Source organism: Podarcis filfolensis, assembly GCF_964270895.1.
Source record: "Podarcis filfolensis genome assembly, chromosome: 7".
NCBI lineage: Eukaryota > Metazoa > Chordata > Lepidosauria > Squamata > Lacertidae > Podarcis > Podarcis filfolensis.
This window is the reverse complement of record NC_139603.1, coordinates 34,635,526-34,656,586: the sequence shown is the minus strand read 5'-3', so window position 1 is coordinate 34,656,586 and position 21,061 is coordinate 34,635,526. Positions and strand designations below refer to the sequence as shown.

The 21,061-nt window shown below is 40.9% G+C and overlaps 1 protein-coding gene across 3 annotated transcripts in view; it reads right to left on the bottom strand.

The window, feature by feature from the left end:
• Positions 1-615: 615 nt before the first annotated feature.
• CARMIL1 (capping protein regulator and myosin 1 linker 1) overlaps positions 616-21,061 on the bottom strand; it is a 124,410-nt gene continuing 103,964 nt past the window's right edge. For 2 of the 3 annotated variants that reach the window (XM_083623696.1, XM_083623697.1), the window contains exons 30-37: positions 20,602-20,668; positions 19,643-19,839; positions 19,120-19,226; positions 15,529-15,958; positions 12,658-12,730; positions 8,767-9,000; positions 7,984-8,124; positions 616-1,665 (exon numbers count right to left, since the gene is read on the bottom strand). In XM_083623696.1, coding sequence (XP_083479822.1) covers positions 1,544-1,665; positions 7,984-8,124; positions 8,767-9,000; positions 12,658-12,730; positions 15,529-15,958; positions 19,120-19,226; positions 19,643-19,839; positions 20,602-20,668 — 1,371 coding nt within the window. In that variant the 3' untranslated portion in view covers positions 616-1,543. Of the gene's footprint in view, positions 1,666-6,630; positions 7,757-7,827; positions 8,125-8,766; positions 9,001-12,657; positions 12,731-15,528; positions 15,959-19,119; positions 19,227-19,642; positions 19,840-20,601; positions 20,669-21,061 lie in introns of those variants that run through there. The other variant, XR_014550575.1, reaches the window with a different exon arrangement.

Here is a 21,061-nt window from a genome sequence, read left to right as displayed (position 1 = left end):
TTAAGCATCACTCATTTTTCCACTCAAAATGGCAGGAATATTTTTCATTTTTTTAAAAAACATATGCAGTGGTTTCACTACTCTCATTTGCATGTAACATGCCTTTTAACTAAAGCCAGGGCAGCCCTGCACACAGGGTCCCCCCCCCTTTCCTTAATTTAGCCTCTGTTAGTTTTGATATTTGGTTAACAGTAAAAGAACATTTTTGGTTACTGCTGGTTAAGTGAACCAATTAATGAACAGATACACATCGGTGTTTGATCCCTTGGTGATAGAGAAAGGTAGATGTTGATTCACTGGCAGAAACATACAGAAAGCATCACAATAGAATTGTGTAAAGATGATGGGTTGTTTTGCAGAAATATGCCTCATATTCTGCAATGTTACGTTCAGAAGAAATGATTGACTTTAAAAATAAAATAACGAAGATTTTTTTTTGTCCACATGAAGTTACTTGCTACATTATGTACAAAAATGATTTGAAATAATTTAAATGAGAGGTTTGCCTATATTTAGGGTTTGAAAAAAATGTACTGGAGTATGGAACTATAGATTTATAATTTATAAATATACAAAGGCTTCGAGAAAGTATTTCTTTAAAATTAGAAATTCAAATTCCAGTTGTAAAATCATTTTTATTGGTACAAATATACATTATGAATAAACTCCCTTCAGCGTGTATTATAAGCGGATGCCTGTGAAATATGCAAAGAAAAAGAATGAAAAATTGCTTTTACAGACAAGAATCTACTTTTCTTTCAAAAGTACATGTTAGAAGCTAGAGCGAATGCAGACTGACCCCCCAAGGTGCCCTCTAGAAAATACCAACAGTAATAAAATGTCCATTGCCCGCATTCCAATCAACAACAAACATTTACTTATGGATATGGAAGCATATCAAGTTATTAGTAATTCTAGGTTGTTGTTGTTTTGTGCTTTAGAACAGTACACAAAATGTAGGATATTGTGTTCTTATATACAGTACAACAAACGAGAAAAAAGGTCTCCCAAAGGAGAATGTAAAAATCATATCCAAGCATCTAATATATATTATTTATACAAATTATTTTATTAGTGTGCTCTGTTGATATAATTACAATGTGCAATTGCATTCAGCAAGAATATATTTATAAAGTAAGTTGCGTGCAAGTTTGACACATTTACATTCAGCAGTACAACACCTCTCATGCTGTACAGTGTGGGTTAGTGTAAGAAATTGTCCAGTTCCTTTGCTTGGGGTTTCCTCCCGCAAAGCCCCGCAGAGCAAGGCATTATTTTTATAGCTGCTTCAGAGAAATTCAAGTAGAAGACATGAAAAAGTTGCTGGCTTTTGCAAAGGCGTGAAAGGGAATGTCTGGAATCGTAAAGATCAGGAAAAAACAAAGGATCAGAGTCATGAAGTTCAGTTACCAGTGCAATCACCGACACTCCCCCCTCCCATTTCCAAATGCTCCTCTATAAAAGGAGAATAACTGATCAAAAAGAGGGATAAGCGGTACCCTTATTGTTACAAAAGAGCACTGCCAAATACACGACCAACCAACTAAACAAAAATAAAATCTTTATCAGCTTCTTCACCAGAGTCGCTGGACTTGCTTCCCTGCTGACCATCTTTACTTAAAGACCTCTGTTTCTGCTCCTGGTGTCCTGGGCTTCTCTTTGGACCTGTATCAGAAGACAGAATGTTGAGTTGGGAGGTTGGGGAGTGGACATCTTCATTTGTTATGACCCCAGAGCTATTCACTATGACCCCAATATCTGCTCTGTTGCTCCAAATTGTTCATTGATTAGAGTTCTGTGTAACTCAAAAGCTCATATCCTACGTTCCAAATAGAAGCTGGTTAAAATAGTAAGTTATGGTCAACATCCAAAGTATATCACAGATAGTGGCAGGATTTCCACAGTTATCATGTATGGCAGGGCACAATCAACATTGATAAGAACTGTCACATTTTCCTGAGCAGAAAGCTCACTCAGAGGACAGGCACTTTCAAAGCGGCACGAATCAAGTTCGGCCCTGCACATGGGGCCCTATCAAACCCAAAGAAACTATGGCAGTAGTGCTTTTCGATAGTTTGGTACTTCTTGACCCAGAAAGGGATCCATGTGTAACTTTTCCATGATTGGAGAGCAGAAATTACCTCATTAGCGTGCAAGTGGAAACACTAACTTGAAACCAACAGAAGGTGGCAGAAATACATTAATTTAAACCAAACCAAAACATATGAGAACTTGTTTACATTGTAAATGTAGCAGCAGCTTTTATAATAAATGAACACAGCAATACTTACATCTGTTTAAAAAGGCAAGATACAGTGGTACCTCGGGTTACATACGCTTCAGGTTACACACTCCTCTAACCCAGAAATAGTGCTTCAGGTTAAGAACTTTGCTTCAGGATAAGAACAGAAATTGTGCTTTGGCGGCACGGCAGCAGCAGGAGGCCCCATTAGCTAAAGTGGTGCTTCAGGTTAAGAACAGTTTCAGGTTAAGAACGGACCTCCGGAACGAATTAAGTACTTAACCCGAGGTACCACTGTATTGGTAGTTTTTAATCATATATAAAATCTACAACTAGCCTTACCAAGCAGCCAAGTTGTTGTTGCTATACAGACAATTTATCTCCCAAGGAAAGAAATGGTTTGCTTTTGACTTCCACTGCAATCTTTTTATATTGCACACATTGTCAAACTCATTCCATCATATGCAAAAAGTGGGTAAGTATAACGCAGGAGATTAGAGCAAATTGTTCCCTCCTTTTTTTTGCCCACAGCAGAATGCATGTTATGTGGAATGCATTATAAAGAACAATGTCCTTGACTATGCACAGGTCAACAATTATACCAATAATCCTTCCCTAAGATAATAACTGAAATTGCTCTCATTCTCTTTAAAGCTCTGATGAGTCACATATGCAATGAGGCCTATTCTCAACACAGAAGAAATTCCTCCATGTTTGGCAAGTGAGCACATCTGCTTGTTTCCTATTATTCAGAATTCACAAAAAGACAATTCCACTCTATTCATTATCAATGTGAAAACATACTCACTGGAAAACTAAATGTAAGACTAAGAATTCTGAGAGAAAAGAAGAGAATGGGTGAAAACCCATTTTTTAAAAAAACTAAAAATCAGATTTAAAGGTTTGATTGCTGAGCTGCAACACATGGTAATTTGGTGATATAAGGCCCATTTATTTCAGCACTGAATAGGTAAAAGATCGAACTTTTTTGCTGCAGTGCTTTTGTTCAGCACAGCATTTAAAAACCTGCAGGGATGAGAAGTACTTCCTAACATACAAAAATGAATAATGTAGTTGGAAAAGAAATATTTTCATGTCAGATATATATATATATATATATATATATATATATATATATATATATGCTATTCATTAAGACTGCTACCCTGTGAGGAACATGTATCTGTCTCTAAAATTGATACTGCACATTAAGAGTTCATTTTCAGAAACTAACTTTCTCAGGAAGGAAGTCTGAGGAAGTGAGGCACATAGTGGTGACAAGAGTCAAATTCAAAACTGAAACATCACTAGGTCTGGATGGCACCCACAGAAGAGTTCTTAAGGAATTCAAATGTGAATTTGCAGATCTTCTAAGAAAAACATCACATGCCCTTAAGATCAGCTCTTATACCCAAGGACTGGAAGGTGGCCAGGAGAACAACAGTTTCAAGAAGGGAACTAAAGGGGAGCTAGTGGGAGGTTTAAATGCAGAATTACCATGCATAGAGAAGAACAAGTCTTGCTGAAGCAGAACCAGCAAGGCTTCTGCAAGAGTAGGTCCTGTCTCACTAACCTATTAGAGATCTCTGAGAGTGTCAATGAGCACATAGAGGAGATCCAGTTGACACTGTGTACTTTGAAAATGCTTTCATAAAGTACCTCACCAAAGATTCCCAAGTAAGTTTATCAGTGAGGGAATAAGAGGAAATATCGTCTTGTGGATCAGTAGGTGGTTAAAGAACAAGAAGCAGAGAGTGGGAATAAATGAACAATTTCCCCAAGGTAAAGTTCCTAGAACTGTGGTTCTGGGGAGCTGTCCAAGCTGAGCTGGGCTGTCCTGAAGGCTCTTAAATCAGGAACTAGATTGGATCAGGGTATCATTAAGGCAGGATTAAAAGAAGCATGATTCTGAACATTAGTTGGCTGGGAATCACAAATGGGGAGGGTGCTGTTGTGCTCAGGCATTGATTAGTCACGGTGGGAATAGGATGCTGGTCCAAATGAGCTCCTCAACTTTGCGAGGAATTCTTTGCCAGGAGTTGCTTCAGGTAAAAAAATGCCCACACAGCCCTGTTTTCTGGCCCCAGTGGGGATAGGGAAAGGAGAGACCCTGGAATGCCTCTGGCCCTACGACATTCCTACGTCTAGCATGTGGCAAACCTTTAGCATGTTTACACATAAATATATCCTACTATGCTCATTGGGGCTTACTTCTAGGCAATAGGATTCCAGCCTCACATTTTGAGAATCAAACCACTTAATAAGGTTTTACAAATATATATATGGAATTAAATATTAAAGCACTTAGTCTGCTTTATACAGATGAGAGTTACCAGAATTGCTGTGCTGTTCCTTAAGCATAAACCCGAGAAAGGAAAGCACTGAACAAAAATGCCTATTAAGTTGACTAAAGGTTTCAGGAGGGATGTATTGTAACTGACACTAATGAACTTCAAGCTCAACTTGTAAATACCGTATTTAATTTTCTAAGTACAGCTCTTCAAAGAGACAGGTGCTTAATCACTAGGCGTAATCAAACCGCTGAGCAGTTACACTGAGGACTGTTTACATTTGGAGTTTAGCATGGAGAATTGAGAGTGCTGTTGATTCTTGAGAATGTGATCAAATGTTAAGCCAATGGGCTGGTTGGCATGTCATATTAAGCCAAACCATGGCTTAGTGCAGGTATCAGGGCTCCAGGTGAGGAGACTGTGGCCTCTTTGTTCTTCCCTTGTTGTTTTGCTGAGCTAAGCAGCAGCTTGACTTAGTGCAGAGATGGAGAATTGGATCTAGCTGGCCAGCTAAACCAATAAGCAGAAGTTTGGACTACATGCTAAGCCAAGCCATGACTTAGCTCAGTGTTGTGCAGCAGCAAAAGAACTGGGGATAGCAAAATGACAGCTATCTCCTCCCCAGGAGTCTAAACACCCATGTGTTCGCACTTACAGTGGTACCTCGGGTTAAGAACTGAATTTGTTCTGGAGGTCCGTTCTTAACCTGAAACTGTTCTTAACCTGAGATACCACTTTAGCTAATGGGGCCTTCCGCTGCCGCCACGCGATTTCTGTTCTCATCCTGAGGCAAAGTTCTTAACCCGAGGTACTATTTCTGGGTTAGCAGAGTCTGTAACCTGAAGCATCTGTAACCTGAAGCGTCTGTAACCCAAGGTACCACTGTATTGTGACATGCAAACCAGCCCAATGTTTCTTACTGAACCAGCCTTCCCTGCAGAAGCAAGAGCCTCTCATAAGGACATTCCTTTTCTAGAGATACGCTACTGGGTCAGAAATGAATTGGATTAATATTACACTTGGAGATTTCTACAGCAGGCAACAACTGATGCCAAACTGCATAGGACAAAGACCTATGTACTACTACCTGAACCCATATAAAGGATGTGACTGTTGTATCCATTGAAGAGTTGCAAACATTTCCTGCCCCTTTAATCTGCAGCCCCCGCAAGGCACATGTATCACTCACTGCAGTAAATGGCCGAGGCAAATTATTTCAGATTTTGAAGCCTGATTAGCTCAATCAGCAGCATTCTTAGCCTCATTTGTTTATATTATACAATTTAGCAGCCCTAATAATGAAAATGTCATGCTTTACATATCCTGATATTTAGCATGCTTAGTAACACAACAATACACAAAAGAGAGAGAGAAAATAAGATGGCATTATTTCATCATTTTTGCCAAGCAAATCGTGTCAATGATTTACTGGTAAAGGAACCAATTAACTGAGTGTGTTGGTCCACGTACATTTGTTTTGAACTGTTTTCAATGCTGCTTTTAAAAAATATGAGGGTGTTACGGTGAAGAGTGGGGAATAAATAAAATGAATAATAATAAAGTTACAGGGGCGAGCGTGAAATGGGAGCCAGACATAACACAGAAGTATAGGTTGCACAAACAGAACTGTAACTTTAAAAAAGGGAGCAGGAGGATATAGCTTTTAACCAGTCCTAACATATACCAAGAGGTAACAATAGAAATACACCTGAAATGTTCTAATCTAACACTTCATACTTTCCAGGGAGCTGGGATTGATTGCAAGTTTCTATAGGGGCTGAACATGTGGTCAAAATTCATGGGAGGGGTGTTTTCAGTTACTCCACCGCTTGCTCTTGGAAGCCTTTTAAGAAGCTTATAAGCAGCTGCTGCTGCAGGAGACTGCCTATGAGCAACATCACAGGAGGTGTGTTTCTAGGACTAAGGCGAAACCTTGGAGCTCCCTTGTTATTTTTGCTATTGGATGCTGCACCTTGTTTGAGTAATCTTGTTGCATTTATAGTATTGAAATGTAGGTTTTTTATGTTCTTATATTTGCTATTGTTTTGCTACGTTATTTTGGAGTTGTTTTGCAGTGTTTGTTTGAAATGCACTCCTGTTTTTTTTTGTTGTAAGCTGCTTTGAGCATGGTTGTGGTTGTGTGTGTGTGTGTGTAAGCGGGATACAAACAAAATGAAGGAATGAAAAATCCAGTTTTGCCTCTTTGTAATGTGTGAAATGTCTGTGAGCATCACCATACCTCCCTTACTCAGCAGATGGAGCACTGTAGAGCTTTTTTAATGAAAGAACATATGAAGAGTCTGCTAGAACAGGCGAATGGACCATCAAGTCCACTTCCCTCTTCTCACAATGGCCAACCAGAAGCAGGACCTAAGTGCAATCTGTATTGAGATTCGACTTCTGCCAGCCAATGATAGGAGTTCTCTGGGTCAAAGCAGATGGTACACAGAAGGATTCTTTGTATCTAATGCACAGGTTTTTAAAAATGTGAATACTGCACCAGCTTAGGCAGTGGGAGTGATATTTATCGGGGTAACAACAGATGAGGAGGGGCAATTTAACCTTGCCCTTGCATGCTGAGGTCCTGAGGAAAATCCTTCCCCACAAATTGCTATTTGCACTGGGAGGAAATCTGCATTTGATGCCCAGGGAAATATCAGGTTCAGAGGCAGCATTTTCTGCAGGGCTGCAGCAGGATGAAATTCTGTCTTCATGCCTCCTGCTGTCACAGTAACTACCAGCCCCTCTGGAGAATGCTAGCTGAATTGTTTTGAAAACCCTGCATGTTAAATGTAAAGATGCATTTAACATTAGCCTCCTGCCTAGCTTGGCCCTGTGACCGAGAAGGAAATGATGGAGGCTGCAGATAACACAAAAGATAATGGGAGATATAATTAGCACCATGGGCTAGAATGGAAACAACCCCTGCAGAAGGGCGAGGCGTGTGCGTGCATGCAATTAGAACACATAATATAGGTAAATTAACACATTATGATGACCAGACATTAAGGTCATATTCAGAATCAGGAACTTTGCAAATTGACTTCCAATAGCTGAGGACATGAACAATTATACCATGGGTAGGCAAACCAAGGCCCGGGGGCTGGATCTGGCCCAATCGCCTTCTAAATCCGGCCTGTGGATAGTCCGGTAATCAGTGTGTTTTTACATGAGTAGAATGTGCCCTTTTATTTAAAATGCATCTCTGGGTTATTTGTGGGGCCTGCCTGGTGTTTTTACATGAGTAGAATGTGTGCTTTTATTTAAAATGCATCTCTGGGTTATTTGTGGGACATAGGAATTCGTTCATCTCCCCCCCCAAAAAAATATAGTCCGGCCCCACACAAGGTCTGAGGGACAGTGGACCGGCCCCCTGCTGAAAAAGTTTGCTGACCCCTGATTATTATACAAGGGGGCGGGGGGGCTGGAGAAATATCCTAGCATTCTCACCTTCGTGTGAAAGAGATCTGACAGCTGGTTGGGGGCTGCTCTGTCCATCTTTTTCTTTATCAGAAGGAACCCTCTTCAGAATGGGGGGAAGAAGAGCAGTTTTAGGGGAACCTGGACCAGATGGAGACTCTGGGATATCCTCTGTGGAAACACAGCATGCGCACAGAAAAATTCAGTCACCAGCTGCACAGCATCTATGAAATTCGTTCACATAAACCCTCACACAACCAACCCACCCACCCAAATGTACTGATTTAGTTTTTGAAAGCATGATAGAGGAGGAACAGCCTCAAAGCTAAGTATCTCCTATCGAAAGTGGGTAAGCTGGAAGAAATGAAAGCGCTGAAGGGCTACGTGGCAATAAAGCACAATAGAGGGGCTTAAAAAGTTGTTTAAATACGTTCCAACGAAGCCTCAAAAAAGTTTTTTAAAACCTGTATTTCAATATTCGGAAATGAGGGGAAACAATTTGCTTAATAAGACACAAGAAGCATGTAGTAATCTTTGAGACCTTTAGGGTAGTACTATAATGCAAAGGCTACAAAAATTAGTACCTCAGTGTTTAGGGGAATATCTCATTCTCTCTTATAATTTACCATTGCAATCCCATTTCTAGCATTTAAAAGATTAATCAGGATTAGCAGAGAACAATTGAAAAACGCCGCCGAACAAACTAATAACCATTATCTTATTTTCTGAATTTTCTCTTCGGTATTTAACTATTGATTTCCCCACACATAAGCCATTGTGCTAATGCTAGCGTAGTGTACAGAGGCTTCTCACCAGTCCGAGAGGCAGATCGTGGCTTCTGAGGAACTGTTGGCCGTCCTGCTAGGCTGGGCTTTACTGCTTGGAGCGGAGGCTTTGGGCTGGCAGGTGTGCTGGAAGAACTTCGTGTCCTCGCCCCAACTTCTGTCTTTGGTTCAGCCTTTGTGATTTTCTCTGATGAGGTTACAACAGAGTCACCTTTACTCAGGGCAAACCGGTTCTCCGGAGAAGACTGGTGGAGCTTGGTAACTGAAACAAAAGGACCCAGCGAACATTGAGACCAAGAGTGCAGTGTATTAAAAAAGTTTCTAGCCTTTGTAGGTGCAGAGAAAAACACAGAGGGATGTGTGTGGACTGACAGTTACTCAGGAAAAAGAAAAGCTGCTACTTTCCCCAAGTGTCCTCTTTTCTGACCAATGTGAATATAGTCACTGACAAGCAATATCAGTGAGACATCCAATAGATTTTCCATCTCTATGGGAGCTTTAGAAGGAGAATGTGCCCAGATTCCTGGAATTGTTTGGGCCAATATATCACTACTCTGACTTTAGAAACTGGCTTGATTCTCCTGGTCATTAGCACTTTAAGCAGGACATAGGGTACATGGTTGGTTCCTCAATGGGGCCCAGGTTGATGACAGTAACACATGAGGGAATGAGTGGGATAACCTGATACAGTCAGTTTCCGTAGAGGAACACCTGAGCATTAGACACAAGCCTGATTATATGGAGAGAGTGTGAGTGCAAAATACTCACACCTTTACCGTCAGAAAATATCACCACCACCCTATTATTCTCTGAGGTCTGGCAATAGCTGTGTACTCCAACAGAAAGCTTTATGAGGCAGAGAGAAACTGGGCTGAGGCTTAGAAAGCTCCAAAATATCTCAGTGGACCTTGGGCAGATCTACTCTCATCATTTATAATGTTAAAAAGGTGCTATGAAAATGTGACACCAGAGCAGCAAGCCACTGGCAATGGAAAACTGCCATTAAGCTTTCTAGAGCGTTATATTGAATAACGTTCAGAAGATCAATGTAGATCCAGCCCTTATGTCAGTGAAAGTCTGTGAAAATGGCCGAGGAGCTGCCCTGAAGACTGGTGTCCAGACAGGCCAACAAAGAAAGAGCCAAAATTCCTCAGTAAAGTCAAGGGATCTTGATTCACCCACCATTCAACCTAGGATGGCTAATCATACAAAGATCTTGAAGGTTGTTTTGGGGTTGATGCATTTCACAGTTCTATAAAATACAATGGCCTGTGAATTACCACCCTGGAATTCCTTAATCATGTTAATTCACTTACTGAATTCTATGGAACATAAAGATGCTTAAGTCTGCCTGGGTGATGCTTCTTTTTTTATTCTCAAATATATATAGCTTATATATGCTAGGCTTATGTACATACACATGTATGCATATAACATGTAGGTTTTTTGTGTCAAATGGAGAAAGCAGTTTTTCTACTTACGCATTTTATAACTGCACATAATCCTATCCTACTGAAGCTACTTGGCCAGTCAACTAATGCAGAACATTATATCCCAAACTCATAACTTGGCCCAGCTACCTGCTATTCTAAATTCAGAGCTAGGTGATTCAGGATGCAGGCCACTTTCCAAGACATTCTTCTAGCTTACATAGATGTTTTTGTACTTTGACTTGTACATGCGTGCATGCATTCTGTGGCTAAAAGTGTATTATCTATGCGAACAAGATGTTCTTCCAATTTTTAATTCACATTTTTGGGAGAGTGTTTGAGAAATACTGGTATATGTTCAGACATTCTTGTAAGATCTGTGAGAACTAAATGTTCTCTCTCCCAGAATTATTTAAATATATGGACCACCTTTTCCCCCCAGTAACATTTTTCTTTCCAATATATATTCTGTTGCCTTCAAAACCCTCTCCCCATATCCATCAGCTGAGCTCGTTTCAAAGAGAGGGCTTATGTGGTCAAAACCAAAAAGGATCTTAGCACATGCACATGGTATATACAGGGAGCAAAGCAAATATTTGTGCAGCTGGCTATGTGTCATTTAGACACCATTTTCTCCCTGGCAGCATGCAACAGAACTTCCCTGCCCCCTGAGCATTGCATAAATCTGCAATTCTAAGGAATCCTTAGAACAGATTTTATGGTCACACACAGAGGTGACAAGCCACGTAAGTTCCACTGCACAGCTTAAACTCCTTGCATTAGCAAAGGTGGAACTTTTGGCCCTTCAGATGTTGCTGAACTACAACTCCCATCAACCCCAGCAAGCATAGCTATTGACCATGATGGCGACTGCAATTCAACAACATCTGGAGGGTCAAAGGATCCCTGCACTCACACTAGCAGAACTGTTTCTACGTGGTCCAACTTTCCATACCAAGTCAGCCACAAGAGTACTTCAACATGGAACCCACAGGCCACACACTGCCTTGCTTTGTGTGGGGCGTTCAAAATTTGATACACCCCAGCCTTTGTGCTGCCTTTCCAAAGCTGGGTAAGTGAGCTGCTGGCTTTGGGAAGAAGGAGTGAGGGCTCTGGCAGGGTCCCAAAGCTCTCCCATCTCCTCCCCAAAGCTGGGAAAGCACTAACTGGGCTTGGGAAGGAGGTGGGAGGACACTAGGATCCTGTCAGACCCCTGATAGCTCCTTCTCAAAGCCCAGTGTCTCCCTTACCCAGCTTTAGGAAGGCGATGTGAGCTAGGGGGGTGGTGTGTCCAATGGGGCCACATGTTGGACCAACCTGTTTTAGTTGGATACAGCCCAGTCTGTCAGGGATCATATAGTTGGTATACCAGCCACACTAAAAAATAAACAAGACCATCTCTTCTCTTTCTGCTAAATGCTTTCCCCAATTTCCCCTCTTCTTGACACAGATATGAAGTTCACTAGGGCCACACTTTGCCCAGCTGCGCTTCACACAGATGGGGTTGTTTGCATTTAATAAAAAGAGAAAATACAGAGTTAGGATGTTTCAGAAGTTAAGAGAAGATGGGAAGCCAAAGTAGCAGCGACAGTGGCTACATTTTACATATTGGTTAAAGTCAGGCAGCCATTTTATATCCTTGAAGTTCCTTAAAGGAGTGACATACATTTTGTGAGGAACCATGGAAAAATGGATTTTTTCATCCACAGACAAATGTACATTATTTCTGGCACTAATCCGTTCTATTCTACTTCTTAGCAGGTGTCTTCCACTCTAAAATTCCTTAAAAACTGAAATGCATTTCTTCCGTCTCCATTTGCATTCATAAGGCAGATCTATAAAGGCTGGAGGGCAAATCCACAGCACACTCTTAGAACCATTTTCTTCTGTGTTCCCATCACTGCTGACTGGAACTTGATTTCCAGGCCTGGCATAGAGGATGCTACTAGTTAATTATTCCCCGTTGGAAGCGTTCTAGGTTAGCTTCCCCACAGTGTAGTGAATGAAAATGAAGCAATCTGCTAAGCAACTGACACCAGCTACACGTAAGACAGATCAGAATTCTGCCCTACAGAGGGAGTCAAGGAATATAGCAAAGTAGGTCAGCTTTCACAAATATACATAACATGTCTCTACTATGTAAAAATTGGACAGGATATGAATAATATAATTGCACTTTTTTAAAAAAAAAATCAAGATTTCAAAAGGGGGTTGTGTCAAGGAGGCCAGATGTAAAAGAGGGCAGTTGTGCAGAGGGAATTTGAGCAGGTGTAGTTTGCACGGCAAGGTGTGGATATGAGGGAAATGGAAACTAATTTCCATGGTATTGTGCAGATAAGGCTTGGTCTGCATGGCTGTAATCACTCTAACAATCAAGTACATTCACAAAAACTATATTACTTCAAATCATTCATTTGTACTAACTGATCGGCAACAGCAAGCTTGTGGACACTAGTTAATGAAGTAGCATTTTACTAATAGCAACACACCTGTAGCACCTCCATCCAGCCGTTCTGAATTCAACGATAGATCTGTTGAGTCTCTTGAATCATTCCCTAGTTTCTTTAAAACAGAAAGAAAGAAAAGTGTGATAAGGAATCCTTGAAAATTAACAGAATTCTCTGAACTTGGTTGATAGATCACCATTTTCCAAGGCTCCGGGCTATTATTACTATCATCATCAACATCCCCATCATCATTAATTCAATCATTATTCATATTCTTATTTCAATTTATATCCCGTTCTTTTTTGCAAAGGACTCCAGGGTAACAAACATGTAATTAAAACATCTCTCTGTCCATTTTATATTGGGCAGCCTTTGAAGAATGTTTGAAAACTCCAGTTAGTACAAAACAAGACAAGCATGATTGCTAACAAAGACTGGCCAAAGAGAATATATTTTGGTGGTATAAAAATACCTATACTGGCTGCCAGTATGTTTCTGGGCTAAAAGTGGTGAGATGAGTGTCTTAGCCTTTGAAGCCCTGAATGGCTTGGGGCCCAGGAATCTTAAGGACCACCGGGGGGAAAATTCATTTGAATGGTGGAGCTCCCTTCCTAGACTTGTGCACCTGGTGCCTACTCAACAATCTTTTTTGGTCCCTGGTAAACTCCATCCTGTTCACCTCTTCCTTTAGTGGCCTTTATTAAGGCCTGAGATCCTTGTAGCTGCCCTTTGCTGGTCTATCAGCTGTGTTTCTTTCTCCTTTTTTATATCTAGCTTTATTATTTTCACTGCAGATTCACATTTTTGTTTTTAACTTTATTCATAAAGGTGTTAGGAATTAATTCAACAAGGCTGGGTAAATATTTATTCCAATCTCGTTGCATACCTGCATTTCTCTTGCACTTTCTTCACTCTGCAAGGGGGGCGGGTTCTGAACAGCCTTCCTTTTGGCCTCCATGTACTTACGGTTTCATTAAAAAATGAATCTATTAACAGAACATCATTTCCCCATGATGATATCAAAGTAGCATTGTGCGCAAACTTAATTGTAATCCCATTCAAGCAGTTTAAATCCCATTTAGGAACATAAGAAGCTGCCTTAAACGGAATCAGGCTGTTGTAGCACATCCAGCTCAGTATTTATGTTGAATTTCGGTGGCTCTCCTGAGTTCTATATGGGGGGCACCCCCTACCCTACCTGGAGGTGCCAGGGCTGAATCTGAGACTTTCCATAAACACAGCAGATGCCTTACCCCTGAGCAATGGCTCTGCTACATCTATACTCACACAGGTGGCAACCAGGATGCCTTTAATGAAGTCATGTGAACTTCTTTGTCCTACTTTAGATTTACTACCACCTGTGTGCCCAGACTTGATCAGTTTTTATATGGCATTGAAAGCTTTTCTTGGCACTGTGCTACATCACATCTGAACAACAGTAAATAACTACCACATTTCAGCAGTCCTTGGTTTACAAGTACATCTCTGCATTATAGGATGTGTAGTCTAAATTAGTTGTTACTGAACACCCTGAGTTGACATTTACCATAAGCAAAATCTACGCTTTGGGAAGATGGCTAGCCTGTGACAACCCACATGTTGCTGAACTACAACTCCCAGCATCCTTCACCGTTGGCCATGCTGGCTGAGGCTGATGGGAGTTGGGAGTCCAATAACATCCGGGCAGCCACAGGTTCCCCACTGCTGCTTTGAAAGAATTCTTCTCCCATCTTCAACGTGTGCATGTTTAGCTTTACATGCTTGGCAAAATAAAAATCAAATAAAAATAAAAATGGGATGATCATTGGGGAAATTTGTTTTCCCCCCCAATCCCACCCACCTTTAAACCCATTAGGGACACCTGCCTGTGCTGTAAATCAATTTCCTGGCATCCTTTTTTATTTTTGGAGATGAAATTTCTAGATAATAGAATTTCATCTTAGTAAACTAGGCCATAGATTTACTATCATGTACCCATATCTTATAGCTAAAACCATTTCTATGCATAAATAAGGTAATGCACATAAATTACAAAGTAGGAACATACATCACACAGGAATAAAACATTAAATAACTTTTATCAACTGCATCAAAAAATCCTGGAGGGTAAGGCTCCACCATAAAAGCTTTTTGGTTGGAGTTTCTTCACTCTTTCTAGCCAACACCAGATTTTGTAACTTGTTGGATTAGGCCAATAATATCTATTCCAATTTCACATATACGTGTGGTACCCGGGAACGTAATCCCCACGTAAGTGGGAAGTTGCATGTATTTTTTTAACCTATTTGATATCTAACTGCACTTCATAGCAACTGCAAACAATACCATCTCCCAAATCTCATTAGTCTTACCGTTGCTTGCTGAAGAGTTCTGTTTTAAACCATCTCAAGTGCTAACTAAGCCATGCTACTTGGTCTTATTTGCACTGCATTTCTTCCTAGAGCTAATATTAAAATCTCTTCAAACACTAGGTGGAGCAAGACCACTGCTGAGTATTTGCTTGGAGAGAAGACTAATCCCCTATTCACTGATCTTTCACTGTTCCTGCAAATTCACACACAAAAACACCCCCTCCCCGCCCAACATTTGCCATCTTTTCATCTAGCACACACCTGCTCCTCACCAGCAACTGTAGTAGGACTGTACTAGGTCGGACATCAAGTAGTAAATTCCTTATAGTTTTGGTTCCTACCTCAGGTACATTTAAGCAGCCAGCTGTCATCTCAACAAACATGCTAATTTTTTAACAACAAATACAATAATATAGAAACCGTAAGTCGTAATGGCAATTTTGAGTATAACCATCTTGGTCAGAATCAAATGACTCAAGCTGGCTGCCAATATTTAGCTACATTGTTCCGTGCAAGCCCTCAAATGAACTGCTCGGACCATTAAAATGAAAATGTCACTCACCTTTTGTGCAGATGCCGCTCTGCGCTCCTGCTTGGCTTTCATTTCTGCTAAAAGTCCGCTGCCCATCACTTGCACCCCATACCGACGTCCTCCTTGAGGACTGCCTTTGCTGTCACTCTTCTCAAGCTTTGAGGCATCCTCTGAGGACCCTTCCTCTACTGAGTCTGGTGTTTTCAGTTCCTCATTTTTTTCAGTGTTGCCATTCTGTTCAGTCGATTTAACCTCCTTCTTTGCAGGGTCCGCTGTGGGGCCTTTGGCAGCACCTTTGGGTGCTGAGGGGTCCTCCGACACCAGAACAGTTGGAGGACGTTCAGATTTTGATCTAGATTTGATTAAATTGAGAAAGCCGCTTTTCCGAGAATCTCTTTTCTTCTTTTCATCAGTGGCTTCGCCGGAATCATTCGTGTCCCCGCCTTTTGTTGAGGATCTCCTAATAGATGAAAAAGGCACATAAGCTATAATGGCTTCATTTGGGCAGAATGCTAAACTACGGTTTAGTGTTACATAGACTCTTGTGCTTCCGTTCTCCATATGTGGTGAGATCACAAGGAGATTGGAAGCTTTCAGTTGTATTTTGACTAACCACAGTTTTGAATAATATTTATTGAAGTTTCCAAAATACAGAAAGAGAAGAAAAGAAATTATGAAGATACATTCAGAACCTTATTTTCAAACATCCACTTTCTGGGACTCCCCCCTTCCCCCACCCCTACCGTATTCCCCTTTCATATTGTTGTTTCCACAAGTTCTATTTCTGATTTAAAGCACAATTTATATACCCCATTGTTCAAATTTAAATTTATACAAACCTTATGCAACACCCTTGATAAAAAAAAAAAAGCAAAAGATCTCTCCCCATAGCCCACCCCCTTTTCTTTCCACAATGTCCCCCTTTTTTCCCATTAAAGTAAAAGCACACAAAATAAAAGTATAAAAAAATAAAAAATATATTAGAAAAAAGAAAACCAATTCAGAAAATAGTTGCAAGCCTTTGGATTCTAATTCTCCCTCCCCTTCCCCGGTTTAATTTCCCTTATCCTCCAATCTATGTTTCCAGCCTGGAAATCTTAAGTCCATCAATCCCATTTTTCCCCCAACTCCTTGCAGAATTATTTCCCATTTTTAGGATTACTTTTTTTAAAAATTAATTCCTAAATCTTTAAAAATGTCAAATTATAAAATTCCCCCCATTGTTCTTTCAAGGTTATAGTCCAGCTTCCTCTTGTTCCGCTGCTAAAACTTTCTTATTCAGAAGTTTAGTAACTCTACATGGGTTGTTGTTATTCAGGAACAAAAACTTGCGTTCAGTCCCTTCCTTCTTCAGTAAGGTATTCTGTTGTCTCCTTTTAGTCTAAACACCCTGTAGACGAGATTCAGTTTCAGTTTTGCAGCTTTCCCAGGAGATAACCAGTTCTGTGAAATTCCGAAGTGTTGTATTTTTCCCGGCTTACGCCCATCTTTGTAATGTCCCGAAGCTCCTCTAGGGGGGTTGTTGTAACTTTGTTTCCAAAAATCCGATTGTTCTCCGTATTTTCGCCATTTTGTATTCAAGTCTTAACAAATTATATCAAGTTGTAACAAATTTGACCAGCAAGGTCCTTGTAATAAAATCCTCTTTAAAATTCCGACTTTGACAGCTACTTTGACAGCTGTCAAAATCACCGGCTCTTTTCACCAGGCTCACTCCTCAATCGCCCCGGTTCCCAGGGAGGGGGGTGCATTTTCCTTCTCCTTCAATTCTTCCTCCAGCACAATTCTTGTACTTTCCCATCATGGAATTCTTGATTTTAGCAAAGATACCGTTCTTTTTGGGCCTTGGCTTCCCAATCCTTGTTTTAAAATGTCTACAATAGGGAGGGGGACTGACTTCCTTTTTAGATCCCCCCCCGCTCGTCTCAAATCCCAAAAATTTTTCTTCTTTTAAACCCGATTTCCAATTTACTCACGGGTTGTTGTTAAAAGTCCAAATTCTCAATGGAAGAAGTCAGCGCTCTCCGCCGGATGGCATGCGGCTTCGCTCGGCAGGGATGGCAGAGGACTCAAAGCACCACGCTTCTCCCCGGCACCCGATCCGTAGCCTTTAAAAAGGCTCCTTCACGAGTCGGGAGGGCGCTAGCGGTGCTAGCCGAGTCTCCAAGTCCACGGCCCCCGTGGCCGTGGTTTCTAAGGGTCCCCGCATCGCCGGTGCGGTAAAACCCAGCCCCTGCCGAGCCGGCTCCCTCCGGAGCTCGGAGGGAGTCCGCCATTCGGCGATGGCGCCAACCCGGAAGTCTGACTAACCACAGTTTTGAGCCATCATAGAACTGTGGAGTTGGAAGGGACTTCAAGGGTCAACTAGTCCAACACCCCCTGCAATGCAGGAATCTCAGATAAAGCAATCATGATAGATGGGTACCCAACCTCTGCTTAAAGCCCTCCAAGGAAGGAGAGTCCACAACCTCCTGAGGGAGTCTGGTACAGTACTGTATTAAATTCTCCTTGTTTAAATTCCATGGTCATGCTGGTTCTAAATAAAGAATGCATTTTATATTACCAGAGAAGTCAATCTTCTCTGGTAGATTATGTCTACCAGAGACATAGTTATGTGAAGTTATCATACTTCTCCCTGGGGAAGTTCACCTGGTGCCTTCGTTATATACTTTTAGGTGCCAGGCAAAAACATTCCTCTTCAACCAGGCCTTTGGCTGCTAAATATTCTACAGCCTTTTAAATGTGTCTGTGGGAAGGGGGGTGGTTTGTTGTTTTGCTTTAATACTTGTGTTTTTATCTTGTATTTTATTCTGTGAACCACCCTGAGATCTTATGACGAAGGGCATTACGAAAATTTAATGAATAAATAAAAAGAAAATGAATAAAATAGCATAATCAAGTCAGAACACATTCTGTTTGTCCAAGGAAACAAGGGTTTTGTGTGGTACCAAATTTCGATATCTACCTCAAAATACCCACATTTGCTTCAGCTGAACAAAATAATCCCTCCTGCCCTAAACCACTTTGAAAAGGAAATGCAGCATTTAAGTACTGCTTGGCACACTTGTTTCACTGTCTGCTTTTCCTCACCACTGCCTTGCTCCTCGGCCTCCCTTGCTTACGCCACTCTTTCATCCTACACGATGCCCTGCAGTGCCGTGCCATGACATGTAGCACTGGAACGTCACCAAGATATGGTGAAGCATAGGTTTCACATGCAGAAGTTCCCAGGTTCAATCCCTGGCGTCTCCAGATGCGGCTTAGAAAAGACTCCTTGCCTCAAACTCTGGAGAGCCATTGCCAGTAAATATGGAAGACCCTGAGCATCAATGGTCTCGGTATAAGGCAGCTTCCTAAAAGAATGGCTCTTCTGCATAAATTGCAATCATAAAGAATTCTAATGAACTTAAGTGGCGCTATGGTGACATAAACCCAAATATATGGATATAGACGTATTTAGCATATATAAGTCACTTTAACTTACTATTGGCATAATTACGTCTATTACATTAGCGCTAGCAGCGTGCTGTACTTGCTATTTTGAATTTTTAAAGACAGAACACACCCCCAAATATCTACAGCAGCTTCAGCTACTGTACCTTGCTGAAGAATAAGACTTACTTTGAATCCATTTTTGTCACCTTCTTAGTGAAAAATTCGTCAACGCCTTCATCCACTCTTCCCATAAGACCATTCTGTTCGCCATCTTGAGGCGCTGTCGTACTCACCTGATAAGACACATAGTTTTACTTAATACAGAAGCCTCTGTAGGTTCCATATTGCCAGTTATGGGTGTCAAAAGCCATAACTGCGTATGGGTTTTAGAAGCAGCAGTTTTTCTTATGAAGAGTGCTGACAAGAGGACAGAAAAATAAGCAGCCAAACAAGACTGAACGTGGCTATCAGAAATCTTAAAGCATGGCTTAAAGCCTGCACATTATTTAAATAATAAAATAATAAGAATCCTAGAATTGTAGAGTTGGATGGGACTATGAGGGTCATCTAGTCCAACCCCCTGCAATGCAGGACTCTTTTGCCCAATGTGGGGCCCGAACCCACAACCCTGAGATTAAGAGTCTCTTGCTCTGCCGACTCAGCTATCTCTCATATGAGGTAAAATATCACAACCAAGATTTTCACTCACCGCAGCTTGCGTGGGCTGTTGTTTTTTATTCCTCTTAGGCCTTAGTTTTGTAAAGTGCTCCAATTTTTTCCCTTCCTCAGAGGGCAGCTCTGACATAAGCCCAGAAGTCCGTTTGTCCACTCTTCCGGAAAGGAATGGGGGGTCTTCTATGTGGATGGGAACTTCTTCCAATGCTTTGTCCAAGTCAAACTCCATCTCTAAGAGAAATATTTGAAGTTTATTATATTTGAACCTCTCCTTGTCTGGTCAGGTTTGTTAACATAGGCATAACCCTGTCAATAAGCCCCCTCAGTGGGAAATGGCATTTGTAAGCAGACATATCTGAAATAGTTTGGAACAATGACAAATCATGCTTTGATGATTGGATCTGAGCCTCTGGGTCACTTTTTCACCCCACCCTTTCTGCACTCCCCAGTTTGTGGCAATCCAGAACTGGAAATTATGGTTTGCACATAGTTTCCAATTCTGGTTTGGATATAATGGTGAACTATAGGATGTCTTAAACCAGAAAGGGTATGAGGGAATCAGAGCCCATAAAGGAGGGGAGAAGGGAGGGAGAAGCATGTGAGTGCTTGAGGCTTGACAATGACCAGGCCTACAGCAAAAAAACTATCTTCGCTCATAATGTCTTTAAATATAGAATTGCAGTTATCAAAGTATTTCATCTTTTTTTGTAGACACAGGTTCCTGCACAACTAATACCCCTAAAGAAGCTTGAGCATCAGTATCTATTTTGAATTGTTAATTTGTATAAGGTTAGATGAGAGCATCAGACCAAATAATGCTTATATTCTAGAACAGGAATGGGTCCTTCATTGTAGTCCTTCATCATATTCCCCACAGTCACAGATTCCCCATCCCTGGTCTATTTAGGTAAATTTTATAAAGGTCAATTTATGTAAATCTTAAAAATCTTAAGGAAGTAGCTTAATAAATTGTGAAAAGAAACAACCACTTACCAAAAGCTCTGGATACAGGCCTCAGCATTCTGCTGTGGATACTCTTCCTTTTAGACTTAGGAGTCATCTGCAGAATGAAAAGATGGCAGAACTTAATGCCATAAGTGCGGACAGAAAAGTTAGCTGTACCACTGCAGCTGTTAGCTCTGAGTAAGACTGGAATATATTCTTCCTATTATGAAGTCAACACAGCTGTGAAAGATGGAGCAAAAGCAAAGCTCGTTTAATTCTGGATCAGAAATCAAGTGATCTGTTAATCAAGTAACGGTTAATTAAGCTTTCTGTCTTCAGAATCATTCATAATGATCATTTATTGTGCTGGAAAGCATTCAAACCTGGTGTTCAGACTTTATAATGAGTCTGCAAATTCATCACATTTGATGAAATGTGGTTGGAAAAGGAGCAATATCACATAGTGCCATCTGATTTTTAAGAAGTTACTGAGATTTCACACACAAAA